General features: G+C 36.3%; 2 protein-coding genes across 8 annotated transcripts in view; both read right to left on the bottom strand.

The window, feature by feature from the left end:
• The window catches only part of depdc5 (DEP domain containing 5, GATOR1 subcomplex subunit), a 62,445-nt gene extending 59,500 nt beyond the window's left edge, over window positions 1-2,945 (bottom strand). For 4 of the 6 annotated variants that reach the window (XM_036595165.1, XM_036595166.1, XM_036595164.1 and 1 more), the window contains exons 1-3: window positions 2,799-2,932; window positions 1,855-2,028; window positions 19-106 (exon numbers count right to left, since the gene is read on the bottom strand). In XM_036595165.1, coding sequence (XP_036451058.1) covers window positions 19-106; window positions 1,855-1,921 — 155 coding nt within the window. In that variant the 5' untranslated portion in view covers window positions 1,922-2,028; window positions 2,799-2,932. Of the gene's footprint in view, window positions 1-18; window positions 107-1,854; window positions 2,029-2,798 lie in introns of all 6 variants that reach the window. The other 2 variants (XM_036595162.1, XM_036595163.1) reach the window with 2 other exon arrangements.
• Window positions 2,946-5,193: 2,248 nt separating this feature from the next.
• Window positions 5,194-16,521, bottom strand: rab36 (RAB36, member RAS oncogene family). Of its 2 annotated transcripts, XM_036595169.1 has the most exons (12): window positions 16,468-16,496; window positions 16,190-16,266; window positions 14,175-14,267; window positions 11,906-11,997; window positions 11,300-11,374; window positions 11,085-11,186; window positions 10,912-10,976; window positions 10,770-10,821; window positions 9,092-9,173; window positions 8,008-8,098; window positions 6,805-6,921; window positions 5,194-5,757 (listed from the first exon to the last, which is right to left on the bottom strand). In XM_036595169.1, exons 3-12 carry the CDS (start codon window positions 14,226-14,228, stop codon window positions 5,699-5,701), a joined length of 789 nt encoding a protein of 262 aa, XP_036451062.1. In that variant the 5' UTR covers window positions 14,229-14,267; window positions 16,190-16,266; window positions 16,468-16,496; the 3' UTR covers window positions 5,194-5,698. The 2 variants fall into 2 exon arrangements, with proteins under 2 accessions (XP_036451062.1, XP_036451061.1); XM_036595168.1 differs by lacking the exon at window positions 16,190-16,266 and having other exon boundaries at window positions 16,468-16,521.
• Between the last annotated feature and the right edge of the window lie 8,424 nt (window positions 16,522-24,945).

Raw genomic sequence — 24,945 nt, 5'->3', positions numbered from 1 at the left:
CAATTGTTCATCTCTCACCTGTATTCATCGTTTGGGTGTGCGATCTCCACGATGTCACCCAGTTTAACCTGAGGGAACACCTTCGGGTTCATCATCAGCTCATCATCTGAGGAAGACAAGAGAAGTAATGAATGATGTGATTTTTTTTATCAACAGAGTTTGTGAAGAGTTTGACTATGCAGAGTACATGCTTAATGTCCTCTTCTACCAAGGTAATGCTTTCAATTACATATCTATATACAACATGTTACTTTTCTTTAATCCTATCCTTAACACTCACTCCAACTGTAACCCTAATACTAAATGGGAATTTTAGATTTTTCAAAAATGCTCTGTTCTACAGAATCTTACTGAGTCAGAATTGTTTACAGTGATGGTGATAGGAACCAGACATCCACCTCTAAAATCTCCCTCACAGAAAGTTATTACATAAAATGGTTATGAATACATTGCAAGAGACATTGTTTTACCACTGTTTTGAGAGGATTTTGACCTATTTTTTATCCATGGTGGTAAGGTACATGCAGTGAACTGTTTACCACTATTTTTTCATGATTAACATTACATATAAACACTCAGAAGACATGTGTAGGTTCACTGGTGTCTAGTAAATAAAATGGCTATTTTTGTGTTGCAGTGTATGGATGACCTCTGGTTCCATATCACCACAACTGTAAAGAAATCTGAGTAACACCTAACCACTCAGAATGATTCTGTTTACATCTCAACCACTGAATTATACAGAAATGTTCAAAATTTTGCTTCAGTTTTAATCTCAAACCAAAACTCTAATTCTGCATCTAATGCTGACAAGAACTAAGCGAGTTTCAACAGATTATTTGTTAAGTGAAAAGAGTACAAAATCATGCAATGTTGAAATCTTAAAATAGCAGTAAATTTGGAAAAAATCATCGTTTCTTTGGGGACTATTTTGCCTCAACACCATGTATGTATCTCTTTGCAATGAAGAGGTTTTTAAAAAAATATCTTTATTCAATTGAAAAACGACCATAAAGCAATGTCTTAGTCATCAGGCAGTGTATTCATTATACGGGTGGATGATATGGCAAAAATATCACTACACAATAATTAAAGACTTTATCATGATACACATTACATAGCACAATATTTTGGCACACAGACGTAATGCGCTAGCAATGGCAATGATTAGGAACAGCCATCAGCAATAATTTTTTTTCAATATTTCACACACTGTACTGCACTAAAACCAATTTAAAAACCATCCTTATAAACAATATGCATCACAATATTTAGTTCTAAAATTTATGAAGTGGAAATAGACAAAATAGAACCTTTAGTGCCACATTTAAAGTATAATAATGATAATAATAATCTTACAATTATTTTTATTCAATGTTTTACAAGCTGCACTAAATCCAATTGAACAGGGCTAATTACGCTCACTGTGAAATGAAATAACCAGTTGATCAGTGTTTTTTAATTACTGATTATCTCCACGATATGCTCAGAAAAGCATGTTGTGACATAATTTATCATGATAATGATAAAATATCGTCATATTTCCTACTCCTAATTCATACCTAATGCATGTAGTAACTTTCTGTGAGGGCGCTTTTAGAGGTGGACACGTATCACCACTACTGTGAACAATCCTGACTTGGTAAGTTTCTCTAGAACGGAGCATTTCGCACCAAACCACTCTGAATGAATTTATGCAGAAATGGCAAAATTGCCCTTAAATAAGAGCTATCCAAATAAAGGGGGCCACTACAATCAATCAGTTAAATTAAACGCATTCGAGCAGGTACAGAACTACACTGCGGTGCAGGTGGATGCAGTAGCACAGTACAACTGCATCTGCAGGTCACTCACCACTCCCTCCAAAGCCCTTCTTGTGCACTACAAGCTTGTAGGTCTTTGTCTTCATGGTGACCGTCATTGTAGCTGCTGGATGTCTATCTCTGATGGAGCAGGACAGCAGATCACCCACCAGCGGTCATCAGCTTCAGGGCTGTCCACAAAAGTCCAGACTTCCTTAATGTATTTCTGTTTTATTGGTCATACAGATTTGTCTTAGCAGTAGCTCACACTCAGACAAATACAGCAGTAATTAAACAGTTACCACATTGAATACAAACACCTCCTACAGCTTCAAAAGCACTTTGTCTGCACAAGCGATAAGGACGTGCTGTTCATCTGGAAACTGTGTTCCGCACTACAATTTTACTACTAGTGTACTATCTGCGTACACTGCAGTTACTCGGTGGAACTTTATGTCCAAAAAGTTGGGATGTTGTGCAAAATCTAAATAAAAGCTAAATGGAAAGATGTGCAATTCATTTAAACCCTATATTTAATTGAAAATAGTACAAAAACAAGATATGAAATGTTTAAAATTAGAAATTTTATTGTTTTTTTGAAATATTTTATGTCCATTTTTAACTCAATGTCAGCAACACGTTTTTAAAAAGCTGGGACGGGGCCATGTTTACCATTGTGTTGCACCAACTCTTCTTTCAACATCACTCTGTAAGTGTTCAGGAATTGAGGAGACCAACCGCTGTAATTCTGAAAGTAAAATGTTGTCTTGCTTGATATAGGAAGTGAACTGCTCAACTGTTCGAGGTCTCCTCTGTCGTCCCGTTCCACCTTAAATGGTGCAGCGGTTATTATTATAACACCTGAAGCGCAAGAATATCTAAGAATAGCTGCCACGATAACTGCTGCACCATTTAAGGTGGAACGGCACAATTCGAGTAAGAAGCTGACTTCAGCTTCGTCTCTGACAGCGAGTTTTCACCGTAAGATTAACTTACCAAAAGCCAGACGGTATAAACCGGTCACGGAGTGAAGTGTGCTGTATGTTTGTAGGCGCTGCATTTGTTCAGTTTTTTTAATACGGAGTTTAGAAGCCTTTCTGTCCACTCGCCTCTTCCCATAACAACAGCCCCTCTCTTCTTCTGCGTATGGAGCTGAGTGCGCGTGTAACAGCGTGTCACTGCGCCATCTGCTGGCAGGGAGCGATTCGATTCACACAGTGTCCAATATTAACGCGGATAATTTGACTAACAGGGTCCTAAACGAGGAATTCCACTGAGTCCAATATTATCCACAGTGTCCAATATTAACGCGGATAGTTTGACTAACAGTGTCCTAAACGGGGAATTCCACTGATTTTTCAAAATTTCTGGTTGAGATATAAACAAAGTCCTTCGAAGTGGTTTGATGTGAAATCGTTCATTTGTAGAGAAACTTAGAATTCTTTACAGTGGTAGTGATAGGAACCAGACGTCCTTATGTCTACAATGCAAATAGCCAGTTTATTTACTATCCAAAATCACCAGTGAACCTACACATATCTTCTGAGTTATTATATGTGCTGTCGATCATGGTGAAGAGTGGTCAATCTGAAAAAAAATAAGTTTAATAAGTTTTTTTGTGGGACAATTTTGCCTGACAACACCCTTCCTGTATCATTCCACCACGAAATGACTAAAATAAATTGATTAAAATACATTTTAGACCAATAATTCTATCACAAAACTGCTGTAAAACAATGCCACAGACATCCGGCAGTCTGGTTCCTATCACCACCACTGTCAACAATTCTGATTCAGTCAGTTTCTCTGGAATAAAGCATTTATTTGTTTTGTTTTGGCCAAGTATATAATTGGGTCCTCAGCCCAGATCTGGCCCACACGCTGTAAAATGTGTAGAACTCATGAATGTGGCTCGCGTCTGGCCCAACTCATTGTTGGTCCACAACATCTATGCCAGAATTGGCCCACAGACAGAGGCACAAGGCAAAACTGCATGAAGCTGCCCAGCACCTGAACCTATTCTGTCTCTGCCTAGTAGTCAGCCAGCACTCGCATAGGAATCAGCCCAAAACTGTCTGCTGTGTGGGTAGCACACTTATAAAGGCTCCTGCACCCAAACAGTGTATAATATGTCAAATAAATAAAAAAAATAGATAAATAGTGCAGTGTTTGGGTGTAGAATGCAACGTCTCATAACTCTCATAGTGCACTATATAGAGAGTAGGGAGCTATTTGAGATTGGGACCAGGGTTTCATTCGAAACTGCAAACTACCAAACTAAAGTTTGCAAAAAAATTATTTAATTAAAAAAGCCAAAACAACTTTGAACTCATAAAATGTTTTGCTGAACCATATAGACCTACAACTTATCTATTGAATTATTATTATATTTTAATCTGTTCGATGCTTATTTGTGGACTTTGTGAGAATGACCCATATCTGGACCATTCTACTGAATTAGTTCAAAATTTAAAAGATATTTAGATATTTTTAAAGTTTATGTTATGATCTATTTAAAACCAAGGTATTAATAAAGATAATAATAAGCAAAAGATAGTAATAAGCTAAATATATACAAAATCATTATTTATAGAGTATTTTCTGTTGGGAGGTGTCTGTCCCAAACCCTAACCCCTAAATTTAGGCTTGTGAAAATTACACTTATATTTTTTTGTATTCTTTTTTTAATTTAAGGATGTTTTTCATTTATTTTAAAGTGACATTGAATAATTAGAGATTTATCATGAGTTTGTTTAAAATAATATGATTAATAATAATCATAAAAATAATATTAAAAAATGCTGACCCATGTTTTCATGTCAATACCAAAACACAAAGAGTTTTAGGATGTGGGCGGAGTCTTATTTAGCCACACCCCTGTATTTTAGAGGAGGAAGTGAGGCTGCATCCCTGTCCCTCATGGCCACATGGTGATCAGGTAGATCTGACTGTTTTGAAGTAAATGTGTCCCAAAGTCTGAAAAACAATTTGGAAGCATAGTGAATCATCACTACTGAAACACATATTTTCTGCAATTAAGTAAACATTATTAATATTTGAAAATCTTCTGTCTCTTAAGTTGTTTACCTCAAACATAAGCAAGTAATCAATAGTCAGAAAGCTGTAATGCAGCAAGAAAACCATGAGCTAGCAAATTGCATAACAAAACAGACCCTCAAAGACCCTCATGGTTATGTGTGAAGTTCAGTGACTCTTTAAAAAATATCTGAAAGCCTGACTTTTTCATGAAACAGTAAAGTTTGTTCAGGTTTCTGTGCCAAATGGTGTAACCTCAGGAAAGCATCAGCGATTAGAGGAAAAAAGCTGCCCAGTAAAGAAAGAGGAAATCTACAAAACAAACAGCACAGAAACATAATACGTTTAACTTGTTTTTAATGAAAAAGCACAAACTGCAAAAGAAATGTTCAATATTAAAAATCAGTCACCTTTTGAAAACAAGCTTTCAAACTACAAATCAATTACATTTTGGAGCAGATAAGGGTCAAAAAATACTGAAATCAATTCAGTGATGGGTTTTAACACATGCTGAAGTGTGAAGAGCGAGAGAAGCTCATACTTTCTGGCTCTTAAACAGTTCCACATTAAATGTCATGTATTTCTACAGTGGCAGTGGTTAAAGAAGCACAATACTGAAGCTGTAAAATACCATGATAACTCTCATTTAGTGTCCTCAGTCCAGGGTAAATCTTATGTTTTGTTCCCTTAATGAACCGAGACTCCAAATACAGCGTCTCTACAATAACTCAGCGTGGATCCCTTGTGAGGAAGTGTATGGATTTTCTGCTTTTGAATATCGCTTCTGTTCCTTCATCCTGGAAACCCATGCTGCTTCCTCTATTGGCTTCAGGTTAAAGTTCTGCAGAAGCTGCTCTGGATCAACAGCAAGACTTCTTCACTGCCACCGCCTCAAGACTTCCTTGTGCTCTGTCAGCTTCTGCCAATAAAAATTCTGTGTTATCATTCAGAATGCATTATTGAGTATATCTGTATAAAGAATACAGTGTCAGGATCCACAGAAGCAAGTATATTAAAGCATTAAGGGTCTCTGCATTACAGTTTTTTGGTAATAAAAGCATTATTACCATCAAAGTTTCTCTGTTTATCACAATCTTTGTACTAAAATTAGTTTATTTTGATTTTTGTAATATTTGCTTTTTGCTTTTCTATTGCTTTCATAAAACAGTGATAAAATAATATACAATGTACCAATGTTCAATAAATAATTACATTTAGAAATAATCACAATAAATAATTATTCCATTAACCAACATAATAATTTAGTGCATTAATAATTGCTGGCTGGGTATGCATAAATCAAGTTTTTTGTAACAGGCCTGGGCAACAGAAAAAATCTTGATTATTGATGATTTCGCCAGTTGAGTCTGGTGAAAACGTTACAAGATTTACTGAAGCTTTACTGAAAGTTCAGTGAAAATCACATGTTAAATATAATACTGCATAACTCAACATATTCAGTTAATAAACTATCGACATGCACATGCTTTACATATAAAAGACAACACGTCATTATTGCGAAGGCACTCTGGAATTTGGCTATAAATAACTGTAGGAAATCAGAAGTATTTTATTTATCATAATTTTACAGCTCATCTAAAGCACTGGGGCACTGGCACAAACAATGCTGAAAATTTTCCTCATGCAACACTCTGAGAAACCCACAGCAGACGCAGTGGGAAATTTGCACTACTGAAGTTGAATCATCTATTGTTTAAATTAAAAAAAATACATTTAATATTAAGAAGGCTGTTCAGAATTAAAATAGTAAGCTTTCTGTCCCAACACGGCAATTATCGCTTTTGTAACATTATCTGGTTACTTGTCAAGAAGCTTAAATCTTAAGAAGCACACTTCAGACACAAACATGTCTTGGCTGATCAACTACATTTGCCAAACTATCATTAAAATGTTCATTCTTCATCCAGCCAAAACAGGGACTGTATGCTCTTAACTAATAACTTACTCAGAATGTCTCCATCTCCTATCCGTGCAGTGCTGTTCCCCAACTCAAGCTCCTGCAGGATGGCGTCTTCAAAGGCCAAAGCGGCCACTCGAAAGAAGAACTCCTGCACGTTCTGCCCTGTGACACATACACACAATGATCTGTGTTTTCACAATGCATTTAATCATGACAGTAACACAGCTCAGAGGCCATGTTGGACAAAACAGTCACTATTCAGGTGTGCTGCAAAAACATAATTTTTTAAAATTCAGAGTATTTTTTATGGGTATGTTTTCAGAGTTAGAGACCGCTCTTTATTTATTTAATTTCCGGCCTAAACAGCCATTAAGTACATGCTACTCTTTTTTCAAAAGATATTTCTAAAGAGATTATATAATGCACTTACATATTGAAGGAGAAAATTAAAAGAAAATAGGTGAAAAAACTGGAGATTCCAAAACTGGAGTTCAAAAAATGATCAGAAGTTACAGAGAAAATAGGGCTCCTAACAACCACCTGCAAGACCTGGTAGACACCAAAACTTTCCCCGTCAGATAAACAGCACCTAAAGAGCACGCATCCTACATTTTCTTGTATTTTATTTTTTTTCTTGAGGTCCACTTAATCAACAAAACATAATATTTGTGAGGCTGTCATTTTTACATACTACTTCAAACTCCTATATTTAAAAAAACGCAAGGAAAATTTGTTTTTCAGTGATGTACGCGCTTTAAAGCTTTCATCTTTGAGAGATGATAATCAAGCTGCTTCAGATCTGAAAACATCCACAGGTGTTTCTGTCCATCCTTCCACTGTGAGAAGACAACTCAGCACTATGGGTCTGAAAGGATGTGTAGCTGTCAAGAAGCTCTTACTGAGAAAAGTAGACAGTCACAGCAAACAAGGAAGCTGAACAATGGACTGACCACTCCAGAGTCCAGACCTCAACGCCACTAAACATGTTTACTAAAAAATTTGATATTATATTTAGCTGTTTAGGCTTCTGTGTCATTTTCTATGGAATATATGCTTCGGTAGAAAGCCAAGTATGGTCTCTGACTTTTGCACAGTACTGTATATTGATTATTAATGTAGTTTAATCCAAAAGTAGGAAGCTGAAAGTAGGCTATTGTTGGTATTTTTTATTTTATATAGAATACTCATATAAATGAATATTCTAAAGGCATCGAGCATGTATGATATGAATGTCAGTGCAGTGTGTACCTGTTTTGGATGAAACAGACCAGAACTCGGCGTTCATCTCCGCTGCCATCTTCACTGCATCTCTCTCTGTCCGCTGGCATTCCTCTGGAGACTAATTAAGAGCCACACTAATATAAGATTCTCTAAACCGCCTGTGTTCCTTATTGTACATGTAAGCCAAACATTTATTTATTAAAGATTTAGGGGTTTTAACCTCTTAAACTCCTTGGAACCACCGGTGGTTCCAAAATGCACTTTGTCATATTCTTCATAACTTTCATATTTCATAAGCTACATTCAAAAAGTGGGTGTCATATGAGAGCTGTAACTGTCTTCGTTTCCAGGCAAACAGATGGGTAATGTAATTTTAAACCCTTATAATAAAAGAAGCTGAACTAATTTTTTTGTCTACTGAAAGTTGACCCATTTTTCCACAAATCTGGGCTATAAACTACAAACAGATGGCGTCTCTTCAGTGATATACTCTGTAAAAATTCTTTTTATAAAATAATACAAAGAGCGTCTAAGATTTTTGGCTTTCAGCAGTAAACTGTAATCATATAGCAATATGTGATCATAGAATACATTCTGTTAATTTGAGGGGAGCTTTTACCAAAAAAAAAATAAATAAATACATAAAAATGTACATTTATTTCATGCAGTTACTGAATAATTTGCTTTACGATTTGGGCACGTAAATTCAGATGGAAAAAACAAAATATACCCTGGAGAATAAGAGGTTAAAGTGACAAATGAGTTAATGCATTTATGTTTTATGTTTTATTTTTTTCCAATATGCTAAATTCAGAAAATATACAAAAACTGTGTATTGTAATTAGCTGTAAAATGTCTGAATGCCTAATGTTTACGTGTAAGTGTAAGTACTCTGAAGAGGACGTGTTAACTTATTTTCACTTAGAAAATTTAACAACACATGTAATTAGGTGTTCTTTTGCACACACCTGTGTTTTAACTTCAATTGTATTATATATATATAATTCTTATATATTTGTATATATTGTATCATTATGTTTTTCTCTCGTTTGTGTGCATGTCTGTGTGTATGCGTCAGTATGAGAGTAAGACAGAAAAGATTCATTCTCACCAACAGGTCTCTCTTGGTACCAACCAAGAAAATGAAGCAGGCGCTTGGTTCGTTTTCTCTCAGAGCCTCTAGGAGCCACTGCCTGGAAAACACATACAAACATCATTCTGTTATTTTCAGTGGTGCACTTTAGACTGCACACCTGATAGTACTATGTTATGGGGAAAGCGGGGCACAAACTAACATGAGATAAAATGAATTTTCATAGCAACGTCTTCTGTAAATTTTAGCAATCAGACAGATATTTCGGTAACACTTTCTTTGAATGTCACCTTTGTAAGCATCTATAAACACATTTATAACATGTCATAATGTATTCATAAGGCATTATAAACATGGTTATAAATATTTATAAAAAAGAATTACACTGAATTACAGTTTATAGCCATGTTTATTACACATTATGAATTGTTAATATAATGCATTATAAATAGTGTTAATAACATGTTATAATGTCAGTGCCAAAGAAGTCAGTCCCAGCTTGGAGAGCGTAAAGACAAATACCAAGCTAACACTGGTGTACATTACCTTTCCCACATTGGGTTAAACTCTGACATTTGAAGCCTGTAATGTGCTTCATTGTGTATGTTTTAGTGTTTCAGTAAATCCTCCAGTAATACTTCAACTTGAAGCCTCACTCTTAACGCTGGAGGAGGCTTTAGTACAGTATGCTTCACTTTACTTAGAGCGGACAAATACGACTTATGAGCTCTTATAATTTGTTATGATCAGTCCTTATAATGCATTGTGTTAACAACTCATAATGCATAATAAACATGGCTAGAACGTATACTGCATTTTTATAAATATTTATAGCTATGTTTATAATGTCTTACGAATGCATTATAACATGTTATGAATGTGTTTACAAACTGCTTGTGAATGCTTACAAAGGTGACATTCATAGAAAGTGTTACCGATATTTCTCTAGATTCTCTTCGAAGACTGTTTTTATCCCTTTAAATTAACTTTTTTGTTTGTATTTATCAGTGTTTGTATTTTTTGATAAATGAGTTGTGTTTATACATCACAGAATTCTAATACATTAACTATGTTTTGCATGGATTTGCCAGACTCTTTAGTGCCGTTACAACTAGCCCCTCCTTCTGTTACAATTACGTCCTTCTATGGGGTAAGTTGTAGCATTTGCACTCACTCCACTTTCAATCAAATTGTTCATAAACAGTATGTGTTTGAAATGAAGTTTGTGTTTTGATTTGCAGTAGAGACGTTGAGATTTATTGAATTAAAATGATTATTAATCTTCCTTTAAAACTGAGTTAGCAAAATTCGAAATGTGATTTTGCTCCTTTCACCCCTCTACAACTATGGCTCTCAAACCCAGGAGCATGGAAAACCTTCATGTTCTTCCTGTTCCTTGTACATTAAAGAGCACATATGTTGCTCTATTCTTATATTTTATTTTTCTCCTGTATATTTGTGTGGTTTTATGCATCAGAAATGGTAATTACTCATTTTTACATGACCATTTTCCAACCTCACTGACATTACATATATGTAAATGTGACATCACAAAAATTATCAAAAACAGGCTGTTTTTGCAGCTGAGTTCCATATATGGGCTGTACAGACAGAATGCACATGTACTACATCTAAAAAGTGAGTTCAGTGTTATATGATATAGGCTATTTAAAGTATGTCCATGACCTTCACTCACCGTGTGTGCTCCAGGGTCTTAATGTCTGCCATATCAAATACGGTAATGATCACTTTGAAAGAAACAAACAGAAAACATCGTCATTATGCTGCTATAGGCATTCATATCATAATAAAATATAAAACTGTAATGAAGATCTCACCCTGAGCTCCTCTGTAATACGCTGAAGCAATGCATTTAAATTTCTCCTGGCCAGCAGTGTCCCAGCTACAAGCACAAAATCAAATACAGTGACTGAAAGTGATGCAAGAAAAACAGCACAAAGTTAAGTATCATCAAAAGTGGGTTAGATTACACTGAAGAAGCACCACTCACATTTGAAGAGAGTACGGAAGCCCAGAGAGCTCAAATCTCTCTATTTCAAAATCAACCCCGATAGTGGCCTTGTAGTCTCTGTCGAAAGCATCCTTACAGAACCTGGAATACAAGAACATCTCTGTTTGTAATACTGGACACAGCATATAATCACAAACAGGCCACAAACATACCAGGCAGATCATTATAATTCATTTACATTAAAGTATCTGTACCTGTTAATTAAGCATGTCTTCCCCACATTGAGGTCTCCCACTACAACAGCTTTTGACATCTTCAGTCTGTCCAGTCTAAAAAAAGGTGAACAGTTGGTTTGAAAAACAAAGACGTCCTTCAAAAAAAGAGTTTCATGTTTTCATGAAAGAGCCTTTTGTGATCAGTGCACTAAGTCAATAGTGTTAATTTAATGTCTGTCTTGTACATTACAAATTGATGTAACTGCAAGTAACTACCAGGTAACACTCAAGTATAATAACAAGCACAGCCTGGTGTTTGTTCAGTTTATTTATTTTTTATTGTTATTATGGTCATTATTATTGTTATTATTACAATTTTTTCTACAAATTATCTACATATTCTCTTTATACCGCTTTATTATTAGTTGCCTTAATGATCTGTTTAATCCTTGGCCATGTATATCTAGAGTGGACAATGCAGCTGGCATGTTAACTTTTTTACAGTTGAGTGGATTTTTCTGATTCTGCTACACACTTAAAGCACACTGTACATTAATGTTGTCCAGTGGGTGGCACCAACCAAAACAAACACAGATTCAGTCACAAAACTGGACAAAAATCTCATCACTTTGGTAAAATACTGACCCCTGTTGCCTGGTCGCTCGGTCTAGGCACGCTGTTTTAGCTTTAGCATTCCAGTCATCCTTCATTTGCAGACAGGCCTGTGGATTATAGCACTGCAACACACAGAAACACAGAGACACTGAGCGACAACTACCTACTACCAACTACCTACCCATATCTACACACGCACACAATAATGTGCAAAAGTTTTAGGCATATATATTACTATATACTCACATATATATTACTATATACTCACACCTCAACATCACTGAATTTGTTTGGGATTACTTCGATTGTGAGAAGCAGAAAATGGAACCAACTTCTAACACTGAAGTTTGGAGGTGTGGAACAACATCCCTCCCAATTTTCTTTAAAAAGCTGAAAGCAAGACTTCTGAAAAGAATTGAAGCTGTAATAAAGGTGAAGGGATACTTATATTCACTTTATAATTATATAAGGTTTCATATAGATATAGATATTGATATTAAGTATTGTATATATTGTATATTATTATATTAGTTGTTGAGGCTTCCATGTTTTCCCGTTTTTCTTCTGCCACTGAAGGGTAGCCTCTGCCTCTTGCACAGTACTATACATATAACGGCTGCACAATATGGACAAAAAAAGCTGTCAGATATCACAATGACAATGAATATGAGAAGTGATAAATTATTATTTAAATAATAACCAACCTCTCCTTTAAGCAAATGGCAATATATAAAACTACTAAAGCACCATTCACAATTGTGCAAAATAAAAAGCATGTATGATGTAATTTGATCTGTTCTGTCATCGTAGCTCTTAACAATGTGTTTATCGCAAAAACTTGCATCGCAATCAAGATAAACATACAATTATATATATATATATATATATATACATACATATATATAAAGGCTGCATTATAAATTGTATGTTTACCTTGATTGTATATATATATATTTATATATATATATATATATATATATATATATATATATATATGTGTGTGTGTGTGTGTGTGTGTGTATATATATATATATACATATATACATATATATATATATATATATATATATATATATATACACACACACACATGCAGCCACTGTTGCTCTCACTGGACGGTGATGAAAGCTGGAAGCTGTGGAAATCAAAAGATTCTTAAGTTCAGGTCCTGCAGTCACATCAATATGAAAATAATGATTTTGTTCACTTAAATAACTATAACAGAATGCAGCGCTTTTACATAGAATTAAATTTGAGCAATGAAAAAACTGTGAATAATCGTGATTTCATTTTTTTTAAATATATACTATTAACAGTTTATTTAGTTATTTATTTATGTATCTGTGGTGACATCTCATAAAATGTCAGAACTCATATAAAGGATGTAAACACACATCTCAGGGCCATGATTCTGTAAAGAGAAAATGGAAGGAGTCATGCTGTTTATATAGTCACTGTCTCTCTCTGTACTGACACAGCGGCTCTCTTTGACTCCAGCAGAATGGACTAATGATGAGTTAATGTGTCCAGATCCAGCCAAGGTCCTGTGATCTGTTCTTCATAATCAGCCCAGTCTGAGGCCTCTCTGTGGAGGTCACACGTTTTTAATCAGAAATCTGCAGCTCACCGCAAACAACATCCAACAACCAGGATGTTTTTGCCTTCCAGCAAAAGTAGGAGAAGATGAAGGCAGCTAGCACTGAACTCACTAGGTTAACATTTACACGATTGAGTGCATCGTGCATTACATCCGATTCACAGGTTTGAGTCTGCATGACTGACTTTTTCTGTTTGTTTCAGTGTCACTGGGTGACAGAAACATCGCCAAAACATGTACAGTCTGTTTTCTGTGAAACAAGACAGTACACAGCAATAACTCTTCATCAAATTCATATTCAAATCATAATAAAATATATCTTCTACTTACAAACATGCTTGAAAGTTTTAAATCTGTACTTTTTCAACAGAAAAAGTTTGTTTCACGGAGGTAGGAGTCAGAGATCATTTATATCAAATTACACCATGCTGCTGATAACTGCAACTGCTAAGGGTTAACACCTCACTTCCTTCAGTGTAAATAATCACCATCAGTCTAATCAATGTGGCACATGTGACGTTCCTCAGCAGAACGCTCACAATAAGAGAAACAGACCGACATGATACAACCAAAAGGCTAAAAAATGAGGTTTTCAGGATCAAACAGTGTGGATAATATCTATTCTTTTTAAAATAAGACATTATATTCTTCATTTCAGAGCTGTAAGTTCACTGCATGCTCTGATGTCATTATCTGTCCTACCTTGGGGAATTTGGATATGATCCTGTTTTTGCTGACAGGTGGACTGAAATGCATTCTCCCAGCAGGCTGTTGGTGCGTCCAGGTAACTCTGAGCTGAGGGGAGAAGAGCACACAGAAAGCTCAACAGTCTGCTATTAGCTATTTACCTTCTGGGCTGTTTGCTAGGAGACAAAAAACTGCGCACCTGTAAGGCGTTAGCTTGCTTACTTATCTCAACTTTGCATTGAAAGATAAGGTCCGGCACTCATAAGGTCTTCTAGGCATATAAGTTAGAATAAAGGTATATAGAGAAAAGGCCATGAAGAATGAAGAAGCATTAAATGGCTCATTTTCTCTTCTGTTTGATTTTGCATGACTATCTTCCAACCTCTCTTTATCCCTTAGAATTAAACAGGCTCTTTTTGTTACTGTGCCTTTAAGGCATCACTGTCAGAACAAAACAGTGACTTTACACAAAAATGAGGAAACATTCTTAAAGGGGCATTCCACCATTTTTTTTTTCGAATTTTCTGCATAATTGAATAGATGAGAAGGAAACAGTCATTCAGAGCAGTTTGATGTGAAATGGTTAATTGTAGTGAAACTTACTGAATCAGATTTCTTTACAGTGGTGGGGATAGGAACCAGGGGAATTAAATTCTTCAAATGTCTGGTTCCTATCACCACCACTGTGAACAATTCTGAGTCTACAAGTTTCTCTACAATGGGAGCGTTTCACTGCAAACCACTCTGAATAGATGTAATTACATCTTAATGATTTCATCATGCAGAAATTTTGAAAAATCAGTAGAATTGCCCTTTAACTTTCAATGTACAACAAAAAATTAAGATTTTGTCCAACAGTGACACTATGTAAATGACTTCTGTTGTGACTGGCTGCTCTGTATTGTGCCTCATTCAAAAGAAGCCCAGCCTGAAACACTCACAGTGTGAATGGACGGGGCCAAACTGCTGTGCGCTAAAACAGCATATGCAAGTGTTTGTTTTTGTGACATCACAAAAACAGTAAATTTAAAACGAGCCGTTTTTTGCCGCAGTATGGGCTGGGGACTGAACAGTATGCTTTGAAACAATATTTACATGCTATGTCAGATGCTTTCTTTAAAAAAAGCAGGTATAGTTCAGTTCTTGTGCACAGCCTCTATTACTACTCCTGCGGCTACACGTTGCTTCTGTATAACTTTGTTAAATGTTTTACAGCATTTCTATGAGTTTCTCCAGTCCCAAGAGGGAATTCAGATTATTCTATTCACTTTAAGGTGCACCCATTCCTGACATAGTTTATATAACCCCTAGAAAAGCATTGATCAGAATGGGACGATATGGAGCTGCTGAATATGAGCCTAAGGTCTCCATGCTCAATGCATGGGCTGTGGAGCAGTGGAACTGCGTTCTCTAGAGTGATGGAGCTCCATCAAACACAGTTTTGGCTGAATGCAATCAAATCCTCACAGCAATGTTCCAACATCGAGTAAAAAAGCCTTTCCAGAAAAGTAGAGGTGGTTTTATAATATAATAATCAACAATTGAATAATAATCGATAATCAATAACCTTGAATGTAGAAGAAATTTTTTAAGAGTGGGTACACACACTCTTAAAAAAGATGGTTCCTCAATGGTCCTACTTGGAACCATGAGTTCGACATTTTTTCGCATGGTGAAATGATTCTTCAAATTGATGGAGAATGTGTTGTGCATGGTTTTATATAGCACCAAAAAGTGTCCTATTTCTAAGCTTGGAATAGTAGAAGTACCCTTTTAATTCTATATATAACCATATTCAAAAAGGTTCAAAATAGAACCATATACAACACATTCTCCATCAATCTGAAAACCATTTCACCAAGCAAAGAACAAGTGTAACGTTGGTGTTGAAACTAAACCCATGTCGTGGAGTCAGAGGAACCTAAGCAGCTTTCTTTGACGTGACCATATTTTTTTAAAGAAAATTATTAATAATTCAGAGAATTAAAACGTTAAATCTGTTATTCAGCGGCAACAGAATCAACACAAACCTCATATTTAGCTTCTCAGGGGGATAAATCCCTCCCTGTTCGGTGTCTGATTGTGGACAGATCGGTAAGGTAAACTGCTGTTTGGAAATGAAAACAGATGTTAGCAGGTTGCTAAACTAACCGCATCGTTTTTTCTCTCTGGGCGGAGCCGACTGCTCACTCATCAGGCGTCTAGACAGTAACACTGTTCGGAACCGTTTTTCTTTGCATTTCCGATGAATGCTGGTCTATTTTAACGTGTTTTTCCTGTTTTTCCTGAGCTGGTATCTGTAACTTACCTGACAAACCGAGTGTTGGTCTCTTTGCGTCGAGGCACATCTCCATGGCAACCACTGCGCCGTCGGAGAAACCACGTGACTAAAGGCTGAAGTACCGCGATAGCTGAGAGAGCGGTTTATTATTAAAACAACGACAACAACAAACAACAAACAAGCAAACCAAAACGTTATAGATCTGTTCACAAAATTTAAAAAAGCAGTTAAACAGGCATTTCTTTCTTCGGCAGCAGTATGTCAAAATGCGAAAGTGTCTCAAAATTATGTCATTCTCAAAAGTACTGAAAATAATTTCTTCTGCTTTATTTACGTAGAGAGTTTGACTTAATAACTTTCAATAAGGTGACTAATTATAATGATAAAGTAATAACATTTCATTTTTTAACAGTCAGTTTTTTTCTAAGACACTTTATTTGACATACTACTGCCGGAAGCAGAGAAGAAGAAAAAAAAACAACATTTTTTTTTTCTCCTGTGCCTGCCGGAAATGGGTTTTAAAACAAGAAACAGATGAATATAGTCTGTTAAAAAAAATGAGATTATAAAAAATAAAGAAAGAATGAACTTAGAAAAAACAAATACATAAAAAATTAGAAAGCTTTTTTTTCTATTTTTTTCTAGTGAAATAACATATTGGCAAAATTACCTCAGACTCTGCTGAAAAAAACAGCACAGAACAGCAAGTATTTCATGCTGGTTTATGCTGGTCTCCTGCTGGTGTGGTTTTGGTTTAGCTGGTCACCCCAGCATGGTCAAGCTGGTTGACCAGCATATCAGCATCGAAACACAACATTATGCTGGTTTTGCTGGTGATCAGCCATGCTGGTCATGCTGGTTTTTCTAACGGGGTAGTTTAGTATAATTTTAAGATAAGACATTTTTTTGTTCAAATATAAAGGTTAACAGTAAATCCAGAGTGTAATTCTTCAACATTTCGCCACCTCAAAACACTTTAAATTAAACAGTGTTAAATAAACCACAAAAAAGTCAACGATAATCAGCTAACAGCAGACTGGAGCTCCTTTCACCAGCAGATGTCACTGTAACACCAGAATAAACCTCGATTACCACCAAACAGACTGCCTGCCCTGTAAAATTACTATCCACAACTATTTAAACAAGTTATTTAATACATTTAATGTAATCAGCTGGGCCTTTTTTGGCACTGCCTCAATTAATATTTTTAAGAGCGTTTCTAAGTATTTTCATAAATGGGAATGTGGTTTTGGCCTCACCACACCACTAGGTGGCGAGAGAGGGTCTAACACACCATGCACATGCTGTGTCATGCTAAGCATGTTAGATTGTGCTCTTCTGCTCATTTGTGTGAAATAGCACACAAGCAGGCCTATATAATGTTATTTTCACATTTTCTTTATGCTGTAAGGTCAAAAATTGAAGTGCTGCTGTCTAGTATTTAGACATTAGTATTATTTTTTTTTAATGCACATACAGTGCCACTTTCATAATGGATTATAAGCCTTGGAGGCCTGTTCGGCCTGGAGAGGCTTAGAGGGGCCTAACTTTCATTCGCAGCTGTGTCAACCACCTCTTTTAATGACCGCTATGTGCGTAAGATAATCACCCTGCCTCACCCACGGTGTGATTTCATTTAGTGTCAGATCAATTTTGTTTGACTGAGAGGCTGAGCAGGAGGCCAGATTGACATTTATTATTTCGCTGTGGCCCATAACTGCCCGAACTGGTGATGAATAGTAGTTATATACTGAGAAACAAGTTGGTCAGAATACCAGCCACCTATCTGCTCTTGAATAAAGCCATTGTTTATTGTTAAATGTGCAAAAGTTTGTAGACACCTCCTCATCCTACTCAGTGTTTCTTCTAGAAACAAAGGGAAATTACATTGTTTCAGAAAAATATTCATGATTAAATGGTTAAGATGTAAACAAAGTGATTTGGACTGGTTTGATGTGAAATTCTCTGTTTTAGAGAAACTTATAGAGAGAGAATTGTTCACAGTGGTGGTGATAGGAACCAGACTGCCACCTCTAAAAGCTCTGTCACAGAAAGTTATTACATGAAATGGTTATGAATACATTGTGTGATGTGATTTCAATAATTTTGGCCTGAAATGGATTTTTAAGAGCCATCAATGGCAGAGAGATACATACAGAACGTTAAGGCAAAATCGTCCCCAAAGAAAACTTTTTTTTTTTTCAGATTTTTTGCTGTTCATCAGCATTCCATACGAAAACTCAGGAGACATCTGTAGGTTCACTGGTGGTTTTAGATAGTAAATAAAATGGCTATATGTGTGTTGTAGACATTGTGAGCCTAGGTTCACCATCACCACCACTGTGAAGAAATAATTTAATAGTGAGTTTCCCCCCCTTTTGCTGCAGTAACAGCCTCTACTCTCCTGGGAAGCTTTACACTAGATGTTGGAACATTGCTGTGAGGATTTGATTGCATTCAGCCACAAGTGCATTAGTGAGGTCAGGTACTGATGTTGGATGATCAGTTCTGGATCACTCCAACACATTAGAAGGTATTTTTAATTAAGTTTTTGACATAAAGTTTGCTTTTTGCAAACCAACTATGTAGTAGATACTTAGGGCTCTGTAGAACTGGTTATTACATCATTTATACAGGGGTGAAAAATGCTTAATGTGTATATATATAGAAACGGGCCATTTTTGCAGTTTAGTTTCAATATATGGACTGCATGGACTACAGAGTGAATGATATGTTTTGAAACATTAACAGTGTTTGCACCCTATATTACATTCTTTTATGTCAGCAAAGCAAAGAAAATTGGGTTTTATGCATTATGGGCCTTTTGAGTAATTGTACTTCTTTATTGTACGTAAGTGTTACTTTGGATTTGTACTTTATTCAAGGAATATTGAAACTGTATACTTGTGCTTTTACTCAAGTACATATGTAAAAGGAAATACATCACTTTTACTCTTCATGTTTTTATTTTGCAATCTTTACATGAGATACATGAGACTTTTTTTAATTTCCAGTGCATAACTTTTAACTCTCAGACAATTTCACATCAATAATGTAAAAAATTAAACAGCCCGCAACTAATGCTACCATGACTTACACACTATTTTATTCAAAATGAGAAACATGTTTTTCCACTGAAATTGTCATTATGTCATAACACATGGGTAACACTTGATATTAGCATGTGACATTACTGGAGATGTTAATGTTAAACATAGTTCTTATGATTGTTAGAGCTCTCATTTATGCTGTTATATCACGCTGCAGATGCCAATATTGTGATAATAATTAACAAATGATAATGTCATGCGAACAAAATTCCTCGGTCTTGAGAATGAATCAGGCCATTCAGCGTCTCATCGTGGTTTGGATTTCAAGTTGAATTTCTCTGCTCCTCTTACTTAATCGCCACTGTGAAAAATGAGCTCAGATTGTGTGTGCGTTCTTGCCGTCTCTCCTTCATTACCGCTCATGACAGTCACAAGGCACGCACCAGCCGGCCCTGCTGCTCAGCCCTGTGTGGGATTTTTCATTCATTTGATTTTATTGTCATGAAAACAGCTGCCTGTTTTTCCCTCTGTACTTTTATGGTCCACTTTATAGCGAGAGATCGCTGATGGGATTCATGTTTATCAGAACTGATTTAAGGTCAGGAGACTGTGACCTGTTAAAGTGTTGATCTACAAGTGGTTGTCATGGTGACTTGGGTGCACCTTAAACTAGAACTCACTAATTAGAGCACTTTTCTGGATACTTTCGGACATATAATGCATATAAACACACTGATCACTTTATTAGAACCGCCGACCCTGTACTTCCTTGCACCGACTTGTATGTTCACTCACGAGACAATTTATTAGAAATACTTACCTTGTAGTTCTGCTCACTAATCGCATTATTAGAAACACCTACTTTGTATTTTCACTTACTGGCCACGTTATTAGAAACACCTACCTTGTACTTCCACGAACTGGCCACTTTATTAGAAATATTTTGCATTTTCACTCACTGGCCACTTTATTGGAAACACCTACATTCTACTTCCACTAACTGGCCACTTTGTTAGAAACACCCATCTTGCATGTTCACTAACTGGCCATTTTATTAGAAACACCAACCTTGAACTTCCACTCACTGGCCACTTTATTAGAAACACCCTTCTTGTACTTCCACTCACTGGCCAATTTATTAGAATCGCCTACCTTGTACTTCCACTATTTAGCCACTTTATTCGAAAAACTCTTCTTGTACTTCCACTAACTGGCCACCTAATAAACCATCTAATGTTTTATTTTCTTGTCCTCTGATATTAGCATTTTGATTAATTATTTCTTGAAACTTGTTTCATGAATTTGAAACACTTGCATCTGTTGAGTTTCAAAAAAGTTTTAACACACTTTATATCATGCAACCAAAGTGCAATTCAGTGTTATGTAGGTTTCAAGTTAAAAGACAGTTAGTAAAACTAATCCAGCTCCAGTAGGGCTTCACTGCGAACAGACCAGACCAGAGAGATGAAGGGATGAACATGTTCGTGTGTTTTCTTGATGAAGCGGCTCCTCCACACATTCGCTTCTTTCTCCTCTCCAAGTTCAAAACAATAGAGCACTCTGTAAACAGCGACGGAGGTCAGCCCGGGTTTGGGCACTAATTGGCATGGAATGTGTGACCGTCCCAACTGTCTTCTCCACCGCACTCATTTTTTTTCTCCCTCACACTTTCTCCTCTCTCTCACACACACATGCACACACCCACACATGGCTTTTTACATCTCAGGCAAACTCTCTGTAGACATAAATCAATTTCAGAATAATTTAATTGCGCACTTAATTAGCGCGTTGATTGTTTGGCGCTGGTGCAGGGCAATCAGATTTCAAGGGTGTCCAAGAGTGGACTAGAACACAGAAGAAGGAGAGAGAGAGAGAGAGAGAGAGAGAGAGAGAGAGAGAGAGATAGAGAGGGAGAGAGAGAGAGAGATAAAGAATGGTGTGTGTTGTGGGAATACAGCAGAGAATGCTGGGACTTCCCAGAACGAACTGAGCTGAGTTACGTAAAGACAGCCGCAGCAGGAAAACCATTTTCTCATGGATTCCTGCATGCATGCACTGCAGCTCCATGAGTGAAAGAGGAATAATGACAAAAAAGACAGAGCTCAGCAGCTACAGTACTGTGCAAAAGTCTGAGCCCCCCTTGTTTATTTAATTTCCAGTCACTAAGATTAGATATAAGAAGGAGGTAAAGTCAGAGAAAAACAAGAGTTTCCCAAACTGGGGTTGAACAAATGATTATAAGCTACAGAGAAAAGGTGACTCCTAACAACCACCTGGAAGACCTGATGGACACCAAAACTGTCTCCATCAGATAAACAGCACTTAAAGCTTTCATCTTTGAGAGAGAGGAGAAAATCAAGCTGTTTCAGATCTGAAAACATCCACAGGTGTTTCTGTCCATCCTTCCACTGTGAGAAGACAACCCAGCGCTATTGGTCTGAAAGGATGTGTAGCTGTCAAGAAGTCTCACTGACAAAAGGAGACAGACACGTCAAACAAAGAAGCTGAACAATGGACTGACCACCCCAGAGTCCAGACCTCAACATCACTCAATGTGTTTAGATTAGTTCAGAAAATGATCAACCAACTTATAAGACTGAACTTTGGAGGTGTGGAAAAAAAGTGAGTCTCCTTTCTTTTTTTCTGGTAATGAAAAATTAATAACTTGTACATAATGGCCATTTTGAGTGCAATTTAAATAAATGTAGGGTCTCTGATTTTTGCACAGTACTGTGTATGATCTAGATGGAGGATTCTACACTCACTGTCCATTTTATCAGCTCCACTGACCATATAGGAGCACTTTATAGTTCTACAGTTACAGACTATAATCCATCTGTTTCTCTGCATACTTTGTTAGCCCCCTTTTACACCCTTAATTTATTCAGTCTTTTGGTTAAATGAGACGACTGAGTTACAAAACAATAGAACGTTTAAATTTCTATTTGACTAAAAGTATCAAATTTAATAAATAATAATAATCAGATATGCTGTTAGATGTTCAAGCTTTAACTGTACCACTTTAGACTGATCAGTGCAAGTTCTGGGACATTTTCTCTCATCAAACTAAATTTAGTTATTAGACATAAATTAAATAAGACTTATTATTCAGTCACTACTATGAAAATAATATGTAAGCTATATTATGTAGTTTACAGTAGCCACATTTGCATGCAGCCTGATAGTCCGTTAATAATCCGAATAATAGCTCAATAGAATAGAATACGTCCATGTATACACCTCGATCAGAATAGATGAGTCAGATTGTGGCCATTCGGACTACAGCTTCTATCCGATTGAACAATCCTGAAAATAATCTGTTAAATAGAAGAATAATAGCCGTGTAAACACCTTTATCTGATTACATTCCCAATAGGGAAGTTTAATTATGTTCTGCGCATGTGCGTAGCGAAAGTTTTTAAATGTTCAACATAGTGGGAGCAATAACTGGTCTGCAGAGGAGACAAAGTTTATGCTTTGTGCTTTAAAAGACGGTGGTGGGACGGGCGTCCAGCTTATGTGCCTCAGAACACAACGTCTTCCTCTCGGCCTTCTTTAATAAGTAGATGTGAAGTATGTTTTCCTGAGTCTGACATCATTTTGAAGCAAATTTAAAACACAAGCACTGCTCACTGCTGCTCATCTCACTCTGACTGGACTCACTTGATGATGGTTGTCATAGTAACGTCCACACTAAATGGTTCTCTACGCATGCGCATCATTTTGGACTGGATTACTTGTAGTATGCATGTAAACAGAGATTTCTATCAGATTGTTGAGTAGAGTGAGATATAAACACCTCAGTCTTAATCTATAATCTGAATGTATTTAATCAGAATGGCAAAAAATCTTTGCATGTAAACACAGACACTGTGGAATATAATTGATCTCACCTTGCTCCGCCCACAAATGTGTTCTTGAAAAAGTTTGGCCAAATTTACAGGACATCCCTAGAAATCCCATTAATGATAATGAGAAAGCTAATGAGAAAGCTAATTGTAGTGCAGTTCAAGTCAGTGTTTGTCAAAATACCCACACTGAGAGATTCATTTCAGATCTTGTTTTGAATGTGTGTGAAAGGTCACACTGTTAGGACAGATTGAAAGGAGGCTAATTTGTTATATTTTCCAGCCAGACTATTAGCTACAGCAGCTTAGCTCAGCTCAGTGCAGAACGACTTTTTGGACATTACAGACTCACTTGACCCACAGTTCCTCGTTAGGCTGAACGCAAATGTTTTTTAATACTTGTCCAAACTAGCAACAGTTGCTATGGAAGAATGCATCTGTGGGTGAGGTGTTAGGGTTTAAGGACTAACCAGTGAACATATCAGGGCCAGACACACAAGAAGAAACCTAGTCTAAACTAATGCTATCAAAAAGAACTTTTCATTAAAATAGGCTAGAACTGGCCCTAAGAATGTAACATGTAAAATGTCATAATGTGGATCTTCATCACTACCATAAAATGAACATAGTGCAAAGCACTACACTTACTATTCACTTTATTAGAAAACCTACTTTGTGCTTTCACTCACTGGCCACTTTATTAGAAACACCTACCTTGTACTTCCACTCACTGGCCACTTTATTAGAAACACCTACCTTGTACTTCCACTCACATTAGAAACTTTGTGCTTATATTACTGATGTCTGATTTACAAAACAATAAAACATTTAAATATCTGTGCGACTAAAAGTATGAACATTAATTTTTATTGTTATTAATATTATTAATACCACTACTACTACTACTACTAATAATAATAATAATAACAATAATGATAATAATAATAATAATAATCAGATATGTGCTGTCACATTCTCAAGCTATAACTGTACAACTTTAGACCAGTAGAGTACTTCTGTGGCATTTTCACTCATCATATTAAACTTTATAAGACATGAATTAAGGAAGACTTATTATTCAGTGACTGCTATGAAAACAATATGTTATCTATATTATGTAGTTATGACAGTGATGTATATAAAAATTGATGTGTCCTTGTACTTCCACGAACTGGCCACTTTATTGGAAACACCTACCTTGTACTCCCACTCACTGGCCACTTTATTAGAAACACGTACCTTGTACTTCCACTCTTTGGCCACTTTATTAGAAACACCTACCTTGTCCTTCCAAGCACGGTCACCGCCAAAAAAAATCCAGCCACCCAGTGTCACTGTGGTCAGAAACTGAGCATTGATGAAGTAATAGAGGATCACATAAACATAAACTGTGCATCAGCAGACGAGCCGTAGTCTGACTGCACAAACGAGAGGTTTCTAATAAAGTGGCCAGTGTAACTGATGGTAGAACACTGAACGCATATTGAATCACAATATTAAATACGGTACATTAAGGTGTTTCTCAGAAGCGCCTGTTGAATTTGTGGGATCTGATTCTGTTGCCACGCCCACCCAACCAACAAAAACATCTCCAGCACAAAGAAACA

The sequence above is a fragment of the Colossoma macropomum genome, unplaced genomic scaffold, assembly GCF_904425465.1.
Source record: "Colossoma macropomum unplaced genomic scaffold, Colossoma_macropomum, whole genome shotgun sequence".
Classification (NCBI taxonomy): domain Eukaryota; kingdom Metazoa; phylum Chordata; class Actinopteri; order Characiformes; family Serrasalmidae; genus Colossoma; species Colossoma macropomum.
The sequence above is the reverse complement of the archived record's forward strand: the minus strand, read 5'-3'. Positions and strand labels throughout refer to the sequence as shown.